Genomic DNA, 19,213 nt, shown 5'->3' with positions numbered 1-19,213 from the left:
GCACAGACCCCAGTGTAAGGGACCAGCACAGACCCCAGCGTAAGGGACCAGCACAGACCCCAGTGTAAGGGACCAGCACAGACCCCAGCGTAAGGGACCAGCACAGACCCCAGCGAAAGGGAAAAGCACAGACCCCAGTGTAAGGGACCAGCACAGATCCCAGCGAAAGGGAAAAGCACAGACCCCAGCATAAGGGACCAGCATAGACCTCAGGCGTAAGGGACCAGCACAGACTCGAGCAGTGATTTCTCTGCCTCAACACTTCATGACTGCCACCCAAGTGCAGCAATGAAAAGGAAAGGACATTGTGAAAAGGTTTGCTAGGTGCATTGTATATTGGTGAGCCAGTGAGTTACAACTGGAGCAATGGATGAAACACATAGGGGGTGATTTTTATTCAGGAGTCGGGACTACAACTTTCGGGGTTGTAGTCCCGCCTCCATCGAGATGCAGCCAATCCACGCGATTTTAACTTGATTGGCCTTGTTGAGCCCGCCCAGCGGGCTCAGCAGGCCAATTAAGGGCCACCCGGCAACAGGGGACGTCACAGACTGAAATTTCATCTGTCAAGACGTTTTGACAGATGAAATATCAGTGTTTCACAGCTGTTTGAAGCTGTCAAACACTGACAGTCTTACTTCTAAACTGAGTCCTTCTACACAGACTCAGTTAGAAATCTCACGGGCACAGAAAGCTGCAGGCTGTCACTTTTGACAAATCGCAGCCATTCTGCTTTCTGTGCCAGTTAGATGATGGCTCTCGAAATCTAGAGGAAGGAAGGCTGTGAAGGTAAGTACAGGTAATTTAAACTTCTTTACACACTTTAGACACACCAAACACACTTACCTTTGCACTCATGCACACATCACTCACCTGAACACCGACATCTCGACCCCTCCAAGTCCTTCAACCCGACGGCCCGACTCCTCTAACTTGGTGTGGTTTGGAACCGTCCGGAATCCCACACTTCAAGCTTTAAAATAGGGATTAGGCTAAAAACTGCCTGTTAACTACCTGTTAACAGGCAGTTAATTGGCACTAATCCCTTCCAGCCTCGGGTAGGCGGGTCCCAGTGTGGGGCGGGTACCCGCCTCCTTTGAAACTTACATGGAGGCGGGTTGGGGGCGGGATGGTGTCGGGACCCCCGAATTCGGGACTTTAACCCCCCGCACGCCTCCAATCCCGACTCCACGGGTCAATGAAAATCAACCCCATAATATTCCACAATTGTCAACATTGGCATGGACTGCCAGCTGTCATAGTCAAAGTGAGCTGCATGGCACAAAGAAGGGAGCACAGTGTTTTAAACATGACCTGTAGATTTTCAGCAGTAACCCGGTCCTTGCAGGAAAGCATCAGTGTAAATAAGTGTCAGCCTTGGTTCAATAGTAGCACTCTCACCTCTGAGTCAGAGGGTTGTGGGTTCAAACTCCATTCCAGAGACTTGAGTATGTAATCTAGGCTGACACTTCAGTTCAATACTGGGGGAATGCTGCACTGTCATAGGTGCCATCCTTTAGATGATATCTTAAACTGAGGAACTGTCTGTTCAGCTGGGTGTAAAAAATCCAAAAGCACTATTCAAGGAGTTATTTTACAACTTCCAAAAAAAATATATTCCACTGAGAAGTAAAGGGTGTAGAAGAAAAGACAGCCATCCGTGGCTAAGTAAAGAAATTAAGGATAGTATTCGACTAAAAACAAGGGCATATAAGGTAGCCAAATCTAGTGGGAGGATAGAGGATTGGGAAAACTTTAAAAGACAGCAAAAAATAACAAAAAGATTGATTAAGAAAGGAAAGATAGACTATGAAAGTAAACTAGCAAAAAATATAAAAACAGATAGTAAGAGTTTTTATAGTTATATAAAAAGAAAACGGGTGGCTAAAGTAAATGTTGGTCCCTTAGAGGATGAGACCGGGAAATTAATGGTGGGAAATATGGAGATGGCAAAAACACTGAATGAATATTTTATATCAGTCTTTACAGTAGAGGACACTAAGAATATCCCAACACTGGACAAACAGGGGGCTATAGGGGGGGAGGAGCTAAACACGATCAAAATCACTAAGGAAGTGGTACTCGGTAAAATAATGGGACTCAAGGCGGATAAATCACCTGGACCTGATGGCTTACATCCTAGGGTCTTGAGGGAAGTGGCGGTAGGGATTGTGGATGCATTGGTAATAATTTTCCAAAACTCCCTGGACTCAGCAAAGGTCCCGGCAGACTGGAAAATTGCTAATGTAACACCCTTATTTAAAAAGGGCAGTAGACAGAAGGCTGGAAACTATAGATCGGTTAGCCTAACATCTGTGGTAGGTAAAATTTTGGAGTCCATTATTAAGGAGACAGTAACAGGACATTTGGATAATCATAATTTAATAGGACAAAGTCAGCATGGTTTTATGAAGGGGAAGTCATGTTTGACAAATTTGCTGGAGTTCTTTGAGGAAGTAACGTATAGGGTGGATAAAGGGCAACCAGTGGACGTAGTGTATTTAGACTTCCAAAAGGCATTTGACAAGGTGCCACACAAAAGATTATTGCTTAAGAAAAAAATTACGGGATTGGGGGTAATATTCTGGCATGGATAGAGGATTGGCTATCTAACAGAAGGCAGAGAGTTGGGATAAATGGTTCATTCTCAGACTGGCAACCAGTAACTAGTGGTGTTCCGCAGGGGTCAGTGCTGGATCCCCAACTCTTTACAATCTATATTAACGATTTGGAGGAGGGGACCGAGTGTAACATATCAAAGTTTGCAGATGATACTAAGATGGGAGGGAAAGTAGTGAGTGAGGAGGACATAAAAAACCTGCAAGGGGACATCGACAGGCTAAGTAAGTGGGCAGAGATTTGGCAGATGGAATACAATACTGGAAAGTGTGAGGTTATGCACTTTGGCAGGAAAAATCGTAGAGCAAGTTATTATCTTAATGGCAAGAAACTGGAAAGTACTGAAGTACAAAGGGATCTGGGGGTCCTGGTGCACGAAACTCAAAAGGTTAGTATGCAGGTGCAGCAAGTGATTAAGAAGGCCAATGGAATGTTGGCTTTCATTGCTAGGGGGATAGAATATAAAAATAGGGAGGTATTGCTTCAGTTGTACAAGGTATTGGTGAGGCCGCACCTGGAATACTGCGTACAGTTTTGGTGTCCATACTTAAGAAAGGACATACTTGCTCTCGAGTCAGTACAAAGAAGGTTCATAGAAACATAGAAACATAGAGATAGGAACAGGAGTAGGCCATTCGGCCCTTCGAGCCTGCTCCGCCATTCAATGAGATCATGGCTGATCTTCATCTGAGATCTTAGCTGATCTTACCAGTTCGGTACCCCGTCCCCGCCTTTTCTCCGTAACCCTTAATCCCCTTAGCCTTCAGAAATATATCCAATTCTCTCTTGAAAATATTTATTGAATTAGCCTTCACAGCCCTCTGTGGCAGGGAATTCCACAGGCTCACCACTCTTTGAGTGAAGAAATTCTTCCTCATCTCTGTTTTAAATGATTTGCCCGCTATTTTTAGACTGTGGCCCCTGGTTCTGTGCTCCCCTGCCATTGGAAACATTCTCTCTGAATTCAGCCTGTCCAGGCCTGCCATAATTTTATATGTTTCGATGAGATCCCCTCTCAATCTTCTAAACTCCAGTGAGTACAAGCCCAAACTATTCAATCTCTCCTCGTAGGTCATTCCCGCCATTCCAGGTATCAGCCTGGTGAATCGCCGCTGCACTCTTTCCATGGCAAGAACATCCTTCCGCAGATGGGGCGACCAAAACTGTACACAATACTCCAGATGCGGTCTCACCAGCACCTTGTACAGCTGTAATAAGGTATCCCTATTCCTATACTCGAACCCCCTTGATATGAAGGCCAACATACCATTTGCCTTCTTAATCGCCTGTTGCACCTGCATGCTCTCCTTCAGTGACTGGTGCACAAGAACACCCAGGTCCCTCTGCACTTCCCCATCTCCCAATCTATTGCCATTTAGATAATAATCTACCCTCCTGTTTTTACCCCCAAAGTGGATAACCTCGCATTTATCCACATTATAGTGCATCTGCCACGTATCCGCCCATTCCCCCAACCTGTCCAAATCGCACTGTAGCCTCCTGACATCCTCATCAGAGCCCACCCCTCCTCCTAGTTTAGTGTCGTCAGCGAATTTGGAAATATTGCATCCAATTCCCTGATCCAGATCATTTATATATATTGTGAACAGCTGGGGTCCCAGGACAGATCCTTGCGGCACCCCGCTGGTCACTGCCTGCCACTCCGAAAACGAGCCGTTTATTCCAACTCTCTGTTTTCTATCCGCCAGCCAGTTCTCTATCCACGTTAATACTTTGCCCCCAATCCCATGAGCCTTAATTTTGCATGATAATCTTTTGTGTGGAACCTTATCGAAGGCTTTCTGGAAGTCAAGGTACACCACATCCACTGGCTCTCCCCCATCTATTTTACCAGTTACTTCCTCAAAAAATTCCAGCAGATTAGTCAAACACGATTTACCCTTTGTAAATCCATGTTGACTCTGTCCGATCCTTTCCCCATTTGTCAAGTGCTCCGCTATTTTATCCTTAATAATGGACTCTAGCATTTTGCCCACAACCGATGTAAGGCTTACTGGTCTATAATTCCCTGCTTTCTCTCTACCCCCCTTTTTAAATATTGGGGTAACATTAGCTACCCTCCAATCCACGGGTACTGTTCCCGAGTCAATGGAGTTCCGGAAGATGATCCTTAGAGCATCTGCTATCTCCAGGGCCACCTCCTTAAGTACCCTAGGATGTAGTTTATCAGGCCCCGGGGATTTGTCGGCCTTCAGTCCCCTCAACTTACCCAACACCATATCCCTAGAGATACTAATTTCTGTCAGCTCCTCCCTCTCATTAGTCCCTATGTTTGCCGATATTCCTGGGAGGTTATTTGTGTCCTCCTTTGTGAATACAGAACCAAAGTATGAGTTTAATTGGTCTGCCATTTCCTTATTCTCCATTATATATTCTCCCGAATCGGACTGCAAGGGACCGACTTGGGATTTTACCAGTCTTTTCCTCCTGATATACCGATAAAAGCTTTTGCAGTCTGTCTTTATGTTTGCTGCAAGTTTACTTTCGTATTCTATTTTCCCCTTCCTGATTAATCCCTTTGTCCTCTTTTGCTGTATCCTGTACTGCCCCCAATCTTCCGGTCTGGTGCTTTTTTTTGCCAGTTGATATGCCCTTTTTTTTGATTTTATGCTGTCCCTAATTTCCCTCGTTATCCACGGTTGAGCCACCTTTTTAGGTTTATTTTTATGCCAAACCGGTATAAACATGTTCTGGAATTCTTCCATTCTATCTTTGAATGCTTGCCATTGTCTATCCACTGTCAATCCCCCCAGAAACACCACCCAATCAATCTTACCCAATTCCCGTCTCATACCCTCGTAATTCCCTTTATTTAAGTTCTGGACCTTAGTCTCTGATTCAATTTCCTCACTCTCCATCTCGACTGAGAGCTCGATCATATTATGATCGCTCTGACCCAAGGGGCCTCGTACAAGAAGATTGTTGATAAGTCCCTTCTCATTGCACAATACCCAGTCTAAAATGGCCTGATCTCGAGTCGGCTCCTCGACATATTGGTCCAGATAACCGTCCCGAAAACATTCCAGGAATTCCTCCTCCTCAGAATTTTTACTAATTTGGGTAGTCCAATCAATATGTAAATTAAAGTCACCCATGATGACAGCTGTGCTCTTATCGCACGCTTCTCTAATTTCCCTTTTTATGCCTTCCCTCACCTCCATATTACTATTTGGAGGCCTATATATCACACCCACTAACGTTTTCCTCCCCTTGCTATTTCTCATTTCTACCCATACAGATTCCGTTTCATCCGAGTTAATATCCTTCCTTTCCATTGCATTAATCCCCTCCTTTACCAGCAATGCTACCCCACCTCCCCTACCTTTTTGCCGATCCTTCCTAAATATTGTATATTCACTCGGTTAATCCCGGGGATGAGGGGATGGACATATGAGGAGAGGTTGAGTAGATTGGGACTCTACTCATTGGAGTTCAGAAGAATGAGAGGCGATCTTATTGAAACATATAAGATTGTGAAGGGGTCGGATCGGGTGGATGCGGGGAAGATGTTCCCGATGATGGGTGAAACTAGAACTAGGGGGCATAGTCTTAGAATAAGGGGCTGCTCTTTCAAAACTGAGATGAGGAGGAACTACTTCACTCAGAGGGTGGTAGGTCCATGGAATATGCTGCCCCAAAAAGCTGTAGAAGCTACATCATTACATAAATTTAAAACAGAAATAGACAGTTTCTAGAAGTAAAGGGAATTAAGGGTTACGGGGAGCAGGCAGGAATTTGGACATGAGTCTAGGTTCGGATCGGTCATGGCCCTGTGGGTAGCGGAACGGACCCAGGGGCCGTGTAGCCTGATCCTGCTCCTATTTCGTGTGTCTAATTCTGTTAGATTCAGGAGATGGTTCTGTGATGGTGGATTGGCGGTTAGGATCAGATCGGCCATGATCTTATTGAATGGCGGAGCAGGCTCGAGGGGCCGATTGACCTACTCCTGCTCCTATTTCTTATGTACTATTCAAAGAAGTGCAGGGGAATTCTCCTGGTGTCCTGGCCAGCATTTATCCCTCAACCTACATCACCAAAAACAGATTATCTGGTCATTCATTCCACTGCTATTTGTGGGGCTTTGCTGTGCACAAATTGGGCTCATATTTGTCTACATTATAACAGTAACTCTACTTCAAAAGTATTTCTTTGGCTGTGAAGCACTTTCAGTCGTTCTGAGATCGTGAAAGATGCTAGTTCTTTCTTCAAAATCAAAAAGTCCTCAGTAAATTGAAGTAAAATGTGCTGCTTTACCAAGTTATACCAATGGGGGGAGCTCTAATATTTAAAATACAGACTATGGCCTAGAAATTCAGTATAGCCACTTTTGGGGCGGTAAAGTCGGGCGGCCGCTAAAGTTTGCGCCCGGTGCAAAATCGCGCCCCCTTCGCCGATATTCAGTTGCATCACCCCAAGAGGTTGCTGCTGCGCTAAAACAGGCGATGCACGACTATCTTTAGGCGCTATGCCGGCGGTGCTGAGCAATACCCCCGAGGCCGGGCGCAGCGCCGGTGCGGCGAGTTCTTGATTGACAGCAGACACTCTGGCGCCGGTCAGCTCTTAAAGGGGGAGGGTGGATTTGTTTGCCTGCCACGCCCTGCACACTGCAGCCCTCAACCTAGGCCTGACCACTTCAGCTTCACCTGCACAACGCCCAGGGCTATGGAGAAGGCCAGGGAGAGAGCGCAGCGCTTCAGCGACGGTGACCTGAGGCTGCTGGTTGGCGGAGTGGAGCGCAGGCGCCATGTTCTGTTCCCAGAAGGTGGCAAGAGGCCGCTGCCCAGCGCCTACCGGAAAGCCTGGAGGGAGGTCTCCAACAGGGTGTCTTCCAACAGCGTGGTTGCCAGGACTCCTGTGCAATGCCGGAAGAAGTTCAACGACCTCACTCGGGTTGTCAGGGTGAGTACCCTTTCCAGTGTCCTCCTCATCCTTGCATGTGCACCTCACTTTATGGGCAAAGGGACCTGAAAGCCCTAATGGCCAGCCCTCATCCAGCAGCTATGGGACTGGCATGAAAATCACTTGCACATTCAGCACTTTACACACTGTACAAGCTATTCGACCATGGGAGGCATTGCAGACAAGATCAGGGCTACACACTGTACAAGCTATTCGACCATGGGAGGCATTGCAGACAAGATCAGGGCTACACACTGTACAAGCTATTCGACCATGGGAGGCAGTGCAGACAAGATCAGGGCTTCACACTGTACTTAGAGGCCGTCCTTTCTCTTGCAGGCCAAGCTGGTGCACAACCGTCGCAACCGAACTGAGACCCGGGGAGGCCGTCCTGACATCAAAGAGCTCTCCGACCTCGACCAGCGTGTGGAGCGCATTATGGCAGGCCGGCTGATTGGCCCCGTCGCCAGTGGAGATGCCGACCCTGTTCTGGGCATCACCTTTTGGACCTCTCTCGTTCCACTTGCGCATGAGATCAGCATCCTTTGCCACTGTCCGACCAATGCGGTGAATGGCAGCACTCATGCCTCCCTCGCTGCCGCCCTGTCCTCACTCTAAAGCTACTCTTGTGCCTTCCTGCTTTCAGATGGTGAATCGTCAGGTGAGGAGGTGGGCCCTCAAGCTGCCACTGTCAGCCCTTCGGAAGACGAGGAGGAGGAAGAAGAAGCCGGCCCATCAGTGCCACCCTCAGCTGCGCCAGCCCATGGCGATGTAGGGGACACGTCTTCCCTGGAGGGGAGCCGGGGGGAAGGGTCGGAGGAGAGTGAAGCTCCGGGGCCCAGCGGCCTGCAGCAACGCGGGAGGGGTGGGGAAGCTCGGCGGACTTCTCCCCAGAGGGTGAGTGCGGCCTCCAGTCCTGCGACGGTCAGCGCAGAGGAGGTGCGGCTCCTGGAGGAAATGGCCGTCCAGGCTGAGCGCAGGCACAATGAGCTCATGGCTGCAGTGGCAAGGATGCCTGACTCCATTGAGTCTTTGTCAAGGAGTGTGCAGCAATTTGGAGCAGCACAGGCCAGGAGTCTGCAGGACTTCGCGGCAGCACAGGCGGCTTCGAGCCAAGTGCTCAGTCGTGCCGTCCATTCACTGGCTGTTGTCATGCGGACACAGACCAGGGCCACACGGGCACTAACTGCTGCCACCCTCGCTGGATCAGCCAGGCATCGCCACGGCACCCGCCGCGCAGCAGTAGCCCAGCAGTCTGTCCTTCAGCTGTTTGCTGCGCATGCTGCAGTGCTGGCCCGTGCGAGTGCCACTGTATCAGGCGACCAGTGAGCACCTGCGATCTGCCAGGTTGGCACCGTTCCTGCAGCCGACACTGCCACTCCGCCATTGCAGCTGCCACGAGCCGCTGGACAGACTGCTGCCGCCCAGCCAGAGTTGGAGCAGTCAGCAGCCGGCCACTCCAAGGCCAGAGCTGGTGCAGGCCGACCCCCAAGGGCATCTGCCGTCACGCCATCTGCCCCTCAGCAGCCTTCCCCCAGCCTTGCTGCAGCCACTGGGCTCCCATTGAGGAGCTGCTGCAGGGCGGGCAGGGGCCAGGCAAGGATGCGAAAGGCATCGCCCTTGCAGGGCAAAAAGTAGAAGGTATGCTCAAATGCCTGTTGTGTTTTTGTAAGGCCGAGACTGGTGTCTTTCTTTCTTTTTGTAAGGCCGAGACTGGTGCAGTTGTGTTTTTGTAAGGCCGAGACTGGTGTCTTTCTTTCTTTTTGTAAGGCCGAGACTGGTAGTTTTGTGTTTTTGGAGGGGGCTTCTCCACATGAGGATGTAATGTGGGAAGGGCAGAGGTTTTCAATAAATTATTGTTGTTAAATTGCACTGCGCATGGTTTTTTGGTTAAGTCCTGGTTGCCCTGCTCGGCTGAGGGCTTGTGGAGCGGCTACATTCATCTGCTGACATTGGCACAAGCTATTCCCTGAGAGGGGGCCTAGAACCGACGTTCAATAAGCCGCCGACGGGCGGCCCTTGCACTTTCTGCCTCCCTCCTGTGCTGGTCCTCCTCCTCCTCCTCCTCCTCAGGTGGTCCTCCAATCTCTGGTGGCAGTGGCTGAGTCCTGCAGATAGCCAGGTTGTGCAGCATGCAGCAAACGACCACGAAATGGGAGACTCGCTCCGGCGAATATTGTAGGGCTCCACCGGAACGATCCAGACAGCGGAACCGTTGCTTCAGGACGCCGATTGTTTGTTCGATGATGTTCCTGGTCGCTTGATGGCTATCGTTGTATCCCTCTTCAGCAGGGGTGCTGGGCGCACGGAGCGGGGTCATCAGCCAGGTACACAAAGGATAGCCTTTGTCCCCGATAAGCCATCCTCGTGGGTGAGGCTGGGCCTGGAACATGTCTGCCACAGAAGTCTGTCGCAGGATGAAGGCATCGTGGCTGCTGCCTGGAAAGCGGGCATTGACAGCTAGGATGAGCTGCCTGTGGTCACACACCAGCTGGACGTTCAGCGAATGGTAGCCCTTCCGGTTGCGGTAATCCTCTGCATTCTCCAGAGGTGCCCGCAAAGCCACATGCATGCAGTCAATTGCGCCCTGCACCATGGGGAAGCCCGCAAATGCTGCAAAGCCCATTGCACGCTGTTGCTGCTTGGCAAGGGCCATGGAGAAGGAGATGAACTGACGTCTCCTTTTGAAAAGGGCATTGGTCACCTGGCGGATGCAGCAATGCACGGCGAACTGGGAGATGTTGGCAATGTCCCCAGCAGCGAATTGGAAGGAGCCGGTGGCATAGAAGTTGAGAGCCACCGTCACCTTCACTGCCACCGACAGAGACGTCCTGTACCTCAGCTGTGGCTGCAGATCACCGCCAAGCAGGTGGCAGATCTCTGTGACCACCTCCCTTCGGAATCGCAGCCTCCGAACACACTGCTCTTCAGACATGTTGAGATAGGAGAACTGCTGGCGGTATACCCTGGGTGGGTAAGGCCTCCTTTGCCGACGCCTGTTGCCCCCTCTCCGTCTAGCCAGGGCTGCCACTCTCTCATGGCGTCTGTGAGCCCTTTGGATGTAATTGAGAAAGCCAGCGTTTACACCCATTGCAGCCCCCATAATATGCTGGCAAACAATGAGATGTCAATGAAGGCAAAGACAAGTGGAAAGCTGTGGCCTGAAGCCACAAGTACCGGTCCGAGTGATGAGCCAAAGCAGAAAGCTCTCTACCTTGGTCTCTCTGCAAAGATCCGTCTCTCAAGAAGGAGTGCTGCGAAATGGCAGCCTTTTATAGTGCAGGAGGAGCGCCCTTTAATATGCGCCCCCCGCGCCCCGCATCGACTGAGCACCGTTCCACTGTAACAGTCGCTAGGGGCGCCAAGCGCACAATGGGGCGAAGCGACTGAATTTCCGGTTTGGGGCGCACAAAGGGCGTTGCACGAGGAAATGACGTCAGGATCTGTGCGCGCAGCTGAGCGCGCGCAAAGACTTTGCGCCGCCGCTAAATCTTGAGTGAAGTTGGGGCAAGGCGCAGATCGCGCTGCGCCCGGCCGCTAGCCGCCTAGCGCCCGACATCTACTCCTCCTAAGGCGCTACCGGCTGGCGCAACCAACTGAATTTCTAGGCCTATGGGTTTCCAAAGGTTTCCTCAGGTTCTGCAGCAGGATACCAACCCTCTATCTATCTGTGCATTTGTCTTTTTCCACTGAACTCTTCAATTTTAAATGCTTCGATTTTATGGAAAATGATCATTCCCTCTGGTAACCACTCACTGCCCAGTGCCATGTTCCCCCTGGCAACCACTCACTGCCCAGTGCCATGTTCCCCCTAGCAACCACTCACTGCCCAGTGCCATGTTCCCCCGGCAACCAATCACTGCCCGGTGCCATGTTCCCCACTGGCAACCACTCACTGCTCAGTGCCATGTTCCCCCGGCAACCACTCGCTGCCCAGTGCCATGTTCCCCCGGCAACCACTCGCTGCCCAGTGCCATGTTCCCCCGACAACCACTTGCTGCCCAGTGCCATGTTCCCCCGGCAACCACTTGCTGCCCAGTGCTATGTTTCCCTTGGCAACCACTCGCTGCCCAGTGCCATGTTTCCCTTGGCAACCACTCGCTGCCCAGTGCTATGTTCCCTTGGCAACCACTTGCTGCCAGTGCCATGTTTCTCTTGGCAACCACTCGCTGCCCAGCGCCATGTTCCCCCGGCAACCACTCGCTGCCCAGTGCCATGTTTCCCTTGGCAACCACTCGCTGCCCAGTGCCATGTTTCCCTTGGCAACCACTTGCTGCCCAGTGCTATGTTCCCTTGGTTTCCTCAGGTTCTGCAGCAGGATACCAACCCTCTATCTATGTGCATTTGTCTTTTTCCACTGAACTCTTCAATTTTAAATGCTTCGATTTTATGGAAAATGATCATTCCCTCTGATAACCACTCACTGCCCAGTGCCATGTTCTACCTGGCAACCACTAAATGCCCAGTGCCATGATCCCCCTGGCAACCACTCACTGCCCAGTGCCATGTTCCCCCGGGCAACCACTCACTGCCCAGTGCCATGTTCCCCCTAGCAACCACTCACTGCCCAGTGCCATGTTCCCCCGGCAACCACTCACTGCCCAGTGCCATGCTCCCCCTGGCAACCACTCACTGCTCGGTGCCATGTTCCCCCGGCAACCACTCGCTGCCCAGTGCCATGTTCCCCCGGCAACCACTCGCTGCCCAGTGCCATGTTCCCCCGGCAACTACTCGCTGCCCAGTGCTATGTTCCCCCAGCAACCACTCACTGCTCAGTGCCATGTTCCCCCACTAACCACTCACTGCCCAGTGCTATGTTTCCCTTGGCAACCACTCGCTGCCCGGTACTATGTTCCCCCTGGCAACCACTCACTGCCCAGTGCCATGTTCCCCCAGCAACCTCTCGCTGCCCAGTGCCATGTTTCCCTTGGCAACCACTCGCTGCCCAGTGCTAGGTTCCCTTGGCAACCACTTGCTGCCAGTGCCATGTTTCCCCTGACACTCGCTGCCCAGTGCTATGTTCTCCCCGGTAACCACTCGCTGCCCAGTGCCATGTTTCCCTTGGCAACCACTCGCTGCCCAGTGCCATGCTCCGCCTGGTAACCACCCGATGCTATGTTCCCCCCGATAACCGCTCACTGCCTGGAACCACGGGTTCCTGTTTATACATGGAATGATTTTACACAATTTTCTGAATTCAACTCTCACCAGTCCCAACTCCAGCCGCAAAAGGACACTAACTCACTCCACCAACATCTCAATCGTGATGAATTCCATTTTAAGAGCAGTGGCTGATTGCCAGGCTCTACCCAGCACTCGTTCAGCTTTACATATATCAGCATTTGCATGTCTCCCCATTTACAACATACCCCATCTTCATCTTCAATTATATCTTTGGCAATTGAGGCCAGTGTTGTCCACTTGCAGTTGTTGGTGGCTCTCACGGCACAGCGTTTGTGAGCTTTAAACTTACACACTGTAAACCAGAAAGGAAATGTCACATGATGAGAGTCTTCAACAGCTATTTTGCAGAAAAGTGTTTTATTTGGGGTGGGGGGGGGGGGGGTGACCCACCGCAGGCTAAAAATAAAACTACAGATCCTAGCTAAGCAACATCTGCTGATTGGCTCCCATTAGGACTCCCAAGGTGGGCCCATAACTGCCGTTGAGTAAGCTTGTACGCCTCCTTATTATTGTGTAGGGAGTTCCTGCCCCTCTGTATGAATGGCTGTCATTGGGGCAGGCTGAGGCTGTGCCTCCAAACAAGGCCATCAGAAACTCCCATGGTAGGCCGGGAGCCATCTAGTTTGCAGCCTTTGTGCTACTGGGGCCTAGATTCTCTTTATTAGGGCTACTTATAAGGAGAATGTCTAACCATTGGGACCCCTTATGAAGTGAAAGTCTCACTTATCATGGCCTCCTATATGATCAGAACCATTTATTGAGGCAGTCTCGTTATCTGTACCCTTTATAGACAATCGCACTATTAGGACCCCAGACACAGAGTTGCACTATTAAGATTCCACCATCTGGACCCTTTATAGAGAGAGTGGAACTGTTAGGACTTCTAAATGCTGCAGCCTCATTATCAGGAACCCTTATAGAGGGAGTCTCGCTATTAGAACAACTCTATATTGCTTTTTTGTTCTGTTTATTCTGTTTTTTTTCATACTTATTACTTGTTTAAGTAACAAGGCTGATTACATAATCCGGCAAACTACACTCAGTCAGTTTGGCTACATAACTGGGCACTGGTTAATGAGGCAGACACACACTCAATGTGGAAATTACACTTGATATTAACTAAAATGTGTCATACCATTCAGATGCGCAAGTCCTGCCAACCCAAAGTCAGAATTTGGCAGTAAGTAAACCAAACGGAACGTTCAGCAAAAAATCAACAAGAATAGAAAAGGAATATATGAAAAAATGAAAGTTCTTTATAGTTTATTTTAAAAGGCTCCTGATTCCAAAAAAACAGGAAGCATCCACCCCTCCCTATGAGGAAGAATCTATCCAGTGATCTGTAAATGAAAAGCCTACCCTTCCCGATGAGGAAGAATCTACCCAGTGCTCTCTAAATCACTAGCCCATCCCTCCCTGTGGGATGAATTGCAAGCATCGCTGCAGGGCTGTGTATTGATACTATGTCTCACACATCTCTCAGTCTTTGGTTTATTGCGGTAATTTGAATGCATAGCAGTTCCTACAGTCCTCAAATGGGATGTTGGGGGGGGCGGGGAAGAGGGAGGAGTTGGTCTGTGGTAACAGGACACGCAGGATGAAGGGTAATCATGAAATCTCCTCTGTGGACAAGCGTTGGGATTGGTTGTGAGAGAGGGCAGGTAAGAAAGAATAAAATGAGAAACCATTTCCATCTTTGCTCCTTACCTTCACAGGACAATCCATGAGACGTGACGCCAGACAGGGCCTCTCGGCACACATTGCAGTATGTGGGCCGTGCGTGCGAGCAGGCGTACCAGTTGTGCATTCCTGAGAAATGGTCCATGCTATACTGGGTTGACTGCTCAGAGAAAAACAGAAGAAGTATAAGAAATATTTAACAGATACTGTCAAAGAATATGTACTACTTGCCAGTCACCCTGTTAGATCGAAATCATGGTAGCTGGTATCCAGTATTTCAGGGATTGGGTGGGAGCAGCTGGCAAAGTATGGAAGATGTGCTCATCTGTACATCAACATGCTTGGAATAGTCAAGACACATCTGATATCTCTTCAGTGTCAGGTCAGTGTTTCTTAACTCCCACACCCTGTCTGGTTTTGCCCTAATTGTGTACTTTACCTGGTGATGGCCACTATGAATTTGTGATGTGATAGTGAAAACAGACAGATATTCTCAGTCACCATTTTGTCCTTTACTCTATTGCTGTGTATAATGTCACGTGGTACAGAATGAATCCAACATCAGTTCTGAAATGAGCTGCTTAAAGCAAACATACTGCGATAAATTTTCATGATCATAGTGACAATTACATGACTCAACAGAGAGCAGCAGCCCTCGCCTGTGTATACCTGCCAGTTACTCCCTCAATCAGGATTCGAGCTAAGTGTCTGAACTGGTGCTCTAGGCAATCAACAGCAGAGCATGACTTGTGGGCAGAGTGGGGATGCGATGGGTGACAAGAGCGTGGCCAAATCATACCTTGACTCTACTATTACATTGAAGCAGTCATAACAGGTGTGTTATAAGCAGGCTTTAAAAGAAGGCTGGATCATCCTCCCAAGTGGACTCAACCTTTTAAGTATATTGAGCAGGAAAGGAGGCAGGAAGTTGAGGCAGAGGAGTCTCCTGTGAGTACACAGTGCTAGATGCTTGTGTTACAGACTAGGTCAGTGAACCAGGAGGAGGGTAATCATGAGCAACATCATGGCACAGTGGAGTAAGTGGTTACCATGAAAATGAATGGTTCTCAGAACAGGCAAGTGGTAGTTGTGGGTGACTGCACAATTAGAGGAATAGACAGACCTTTTTCCAGTTGTGCTCTGAAGTCTCGAATGGCGCGTCACCTCCCGGAGTAAGGAACCTAACAGAATAGGTGGAAAAACTTCTGGAAAGAGAGGGTGAACAGCCAGAATTCATGACTTACATGGAAATCAATGATGCACGAAAGAGCAGGCTGGAAGTCTTACAAAGGGAGTTTGAGGAATTAGATGCCAGGAGAGGCAAGGGGACTGGGAGATGGGAAGGTCAAGAGGAGGAAAATAGCCAACCAAACAAGCTAGCTTCATATCAATGCCAGGAGTATTACAAATGAAACGGAGGAACTGGAAGTACAAATCCAGCTAGAGCATAATGAGGTGGCAATAATTATGGAGACGTGGCTGCACCCTGGGCAAGGTTATCCAAGTCGTTAATAAATACAGTTGAGGCCCCAAAACAGATCCCTGCGGGACACCACTAGTCAGATCCTGCCAAATAGAGTACCTGCCCATTAGCCCTCCTCTCTGTCTCCTGCCGCTCAGCCAATTTCCTAACCAAGTCAATAATTTGCCTTCAATTCCTGGGCTTCAACCTTAGTTAACAGTCTCTTATGAGGGACTTTATCAAATGCCTTCTGGACGTCCATATAAATAACATTCACAGACATTTCCCTGTCCACTACTATAATCACCTTTTCAAAAGATCCGATCAGGTTCGTCAGGCATGACCTACCTTTTACAAATCCATGCTGGTTCTCTCTGCTCAGCTGATAATTTTCAAGGTGTTCAGTCACTCTAGCCTTAATTATAAACTCTAGTAATTTCCCAACAACAGATGTTAGGCTAACTGGTCTATAATTCCCTGGTTTCTCTCTCTCACCATTCTTAAATAGCGGAGTAACGTGCGCAATTTTTCAATCTAAAGGAACGGTTCGTGAATCGAGAGATCTTTGGAAGATTATAGTTAGGGCATCTGCAATGTGCTCACCTACTTTCTTTAAAACCCTGGGATGGAAACCATCTGGCCCTGGGGATTTGTCACTCTTTAGTGCCATTATTTTCTTCATTACTGTTATTTTGCTTACGTTAATTTTGTTGAGTCTCTGTCCCTGATTCAATATTAGTTTCCATGGGATTTCCGGCATGTTATCCTCTTCTTCTACTGTAAATACTGACGCAAAGTAATTATTCAACATGTCCAGCATTTCCTTATCATTGATAATATTACCAATATCAGTTTTCAAGGGGCCAACATTGCTCCTGATCACCCTCTTTTTCCAAATATAATTGTAAAAAATGTTGTGTTGATTTTGATATCCCTTGCAAGTTTCTTTTCATACTCCCTTTTTGTAGCTCTTACTTATCTATATTTGTCATGCTTTGCTGTTTTTTGTATCTTTCCCATTTGCCAGAATCTGTGCTAGTTTTTGCATTTTTGTATGCTTTTTCTTTTATGTCGTCTCATCTCTTTAGTCATCCATGGCTTTTTTTTTGGCAAGTAGAGTTCTTGCCCCTTCGGGGTATAAACTAGGATACGGGATTTTAGAGAGAAGAGGGAAACAAAAAAGGTGGGGGGGGGGGGGAGGGAAGATGAAACTATTAATAAAATATGTTATCAGGGTGGTGGGAAGGAGGGTTCGAAATGAATGGAATCAGCAGGTGGCATCAGTATGGGTAGAACTAAGGAACAGGAAAGAACAGAAAATGCTGATGAGAGTATTTGATAGATCTGTTTGTGATGACTTAACAAAGGAATGTATGCAATAAGATTAGGGAGGGTTCTAAGCTGGAAAATTGTGGTAATAGCGGGAGACTTTAAGTTATATACAGATAGAAAAGAACTATCAGCCTAAGGGGGAATTCAAGAGAACCTTCTTTACCCAGAGAGTGGTTAAAATGTGAAGCTCGCTACCACAGGGAGTGGTTGAGGTGAAAAGTACAGATGCATTTAAGGGGAAGCTAGATAAACACATAGGGAGAAAGGAATAGAAGGATATGTTGATGGGGTTAGATGAAGGTGGTTGGGAGGAGGCTCATGTGGAGCATAGACACCGCACGGACCTGTTGGGCTGACTGGATTGTTTCTGTGCTGTAACCACTATGTAATACTATGTAAGTAGGAAAGGGATCAGGTTTATTAAAGAAATTCAACATAGCAGCAAAGGCATCAGCCTGACAAAGGGCAGATAACACTTGATTTAGTAATGGACATGAAGACAAAAGAGCAGTAAAGGAGGAGGTGGGCTCATTAAATACAGACTCATTAAATATATACTATGATGACAATAGTAGGGGATAAGACTATGGTGGAACTTCTAGGATACAATACCAGAGCAACCGGGAAGACTGGAGATCAGTGAAGGGGAAAACTTACAGGGATTAATATAAACAGTAAAACTCTATATAGGTAAAATAATTGGGATTGAAACTAGATAAATCTCTAGGCCCAGATACTTTCCATACAAGTGTGTTAAAAAGAAATAGGCCACAGGAAATTGGAGATGCATTAGTTATAATCTTCCAAAATTCGCTGGATAATACTTGAGGATTGGAAGGTGGCAAATGTTATATCTTTATTCAAAAAACGGGAGCAACCAAGTAACCATAGGCCAGTGAATTTAGTCTCAATAGCAGAAAAATCACTAGAATTATTCATCAGGGACAGAGGAAGTAAGCACTGGGAAAGGTGGAAGCTGATTGAGGAGATTCAGTATAGTTCTGTTAAACAAACCTGGGACTTTCAGTTAGATACTGATCTTACCAACAGAAACACCAGTCTCTGGAACTCCCTCACTAAATCTCCACGCCTCCCTCTCTCTCCTCATTTAAAACCTTCTCAAAAATCAATTTTTCTACCTAGCTTTTGGTCAACCATCCTAATCTCTCCCTCCATGTCCGTTCTTCGCCATACGTGAAGCACTAACTTGGGACTTTATTTTTTAACGTTAAAGATGCTATATAAATGCAAATTAGTGCTGCTGGAAAGTTTGCGTGTGTATACAGCAGTTCAGACTGGGATTTAGCTTGGCTTAGATGCTCCCTATAATTGAATAGTTGCCAGCACTCACTGTCTAGCTCCACATATGGAGAATGGCCACCTGGACAAGGTACTGGAGGGACCGTATCCCAGCGACAGTCAATACCTTAATGGTGGGAGAGGAGATAAGAGAGATAAAAGGGTGAGCATTGACTACAGCTTGTACTGGGGGAAGGGGATGTTACCAATGTTGACAGGCAGAAAGGATAGGAGAAAGTGCTTCCCTTAAAAAAATGAGTAGGGGATAACAGGAAGGACACCTGCGTGCCTTTCTAAATGGTGTTGAACAAAGCCTGGTCCATCACAAACATCCCTTTTATACTGCTCCCAATAGAAATGCTTCTGCAGTAAATTATTAAGGATTAAGATAATTTACACTGCAAATAGATTACAGAACACCACAAAAACAACTATGCACAAATAATCCCTGCATGGGAGGGCTGAGCACTCTGTGCTTACAGCCAGAAATGTGTCAGCTATTTACATTTGCTGATGATGACCCAGCTGCCTCAGGAGGGTTCTAGCAAACCACCTGTTGAGAATTAGCTGCCCATTTACAGCATTGCTGGCAGAGTCAGGGCTGCTGAGTTGGCTCCACATATTAGGGTACATCAGTGTAGCGGTGATGGCCCTGGACTAGCAACTCAAAGGCATGTCAAGTTGTGGAAACAAATTCAATAAATCTGGCAAATTTCT

The 19,213-nt window shown here is 48.1% G+C and overlaps 1 protein-coding gene across 1 annotated transcript in view; it reads right to left on the bottom strand.

Annotated features, from left to right (window-relative positions):
* The window catches only part of LOC147115984 (diacylglycerol kinase delta-like), a 239,750-nt gene that overhangs the window by 92,689 nt on the left and 127,848 nt on the right, over positions 1 to 19,213 (bottom strand). The window contains exons 4-5 of the mRNA XM_085991991.1: positions 14,431 to 14,563; positions 12,909 to 13,015 (exon numbers count right to left, since the gene is read on the bottom strand). Of these exons, the coding sequence (XP_085848117.1) occupies positions 12,909 to 13,015; positions 14,431 to 14,563 (240 nt within the window). The remainder of the gene's footprint in view (positions 1 to 12,908; positions 13,016 to 14,430; positions 14,564 to 19,213) is intronic.

Source organism: Somniosus microcephalus, chromosome 6 (genome assembly GCF_052327205.1).
Source record: "Somniosus microcephalus isolate GS21.2 chromosome 6, FLI_Smic_1.0, whole genome shotgun sequence".
Lineage (NCBI taxonomy): Eukaryota > Metazoa > Chordata > Chondrichthyes > Squaliformes > Somniosidae > Somniosus > Somniosus microcephalus.
This window is presented reverse-complemented; position numbering and strand designations above follow the sequence as displayed.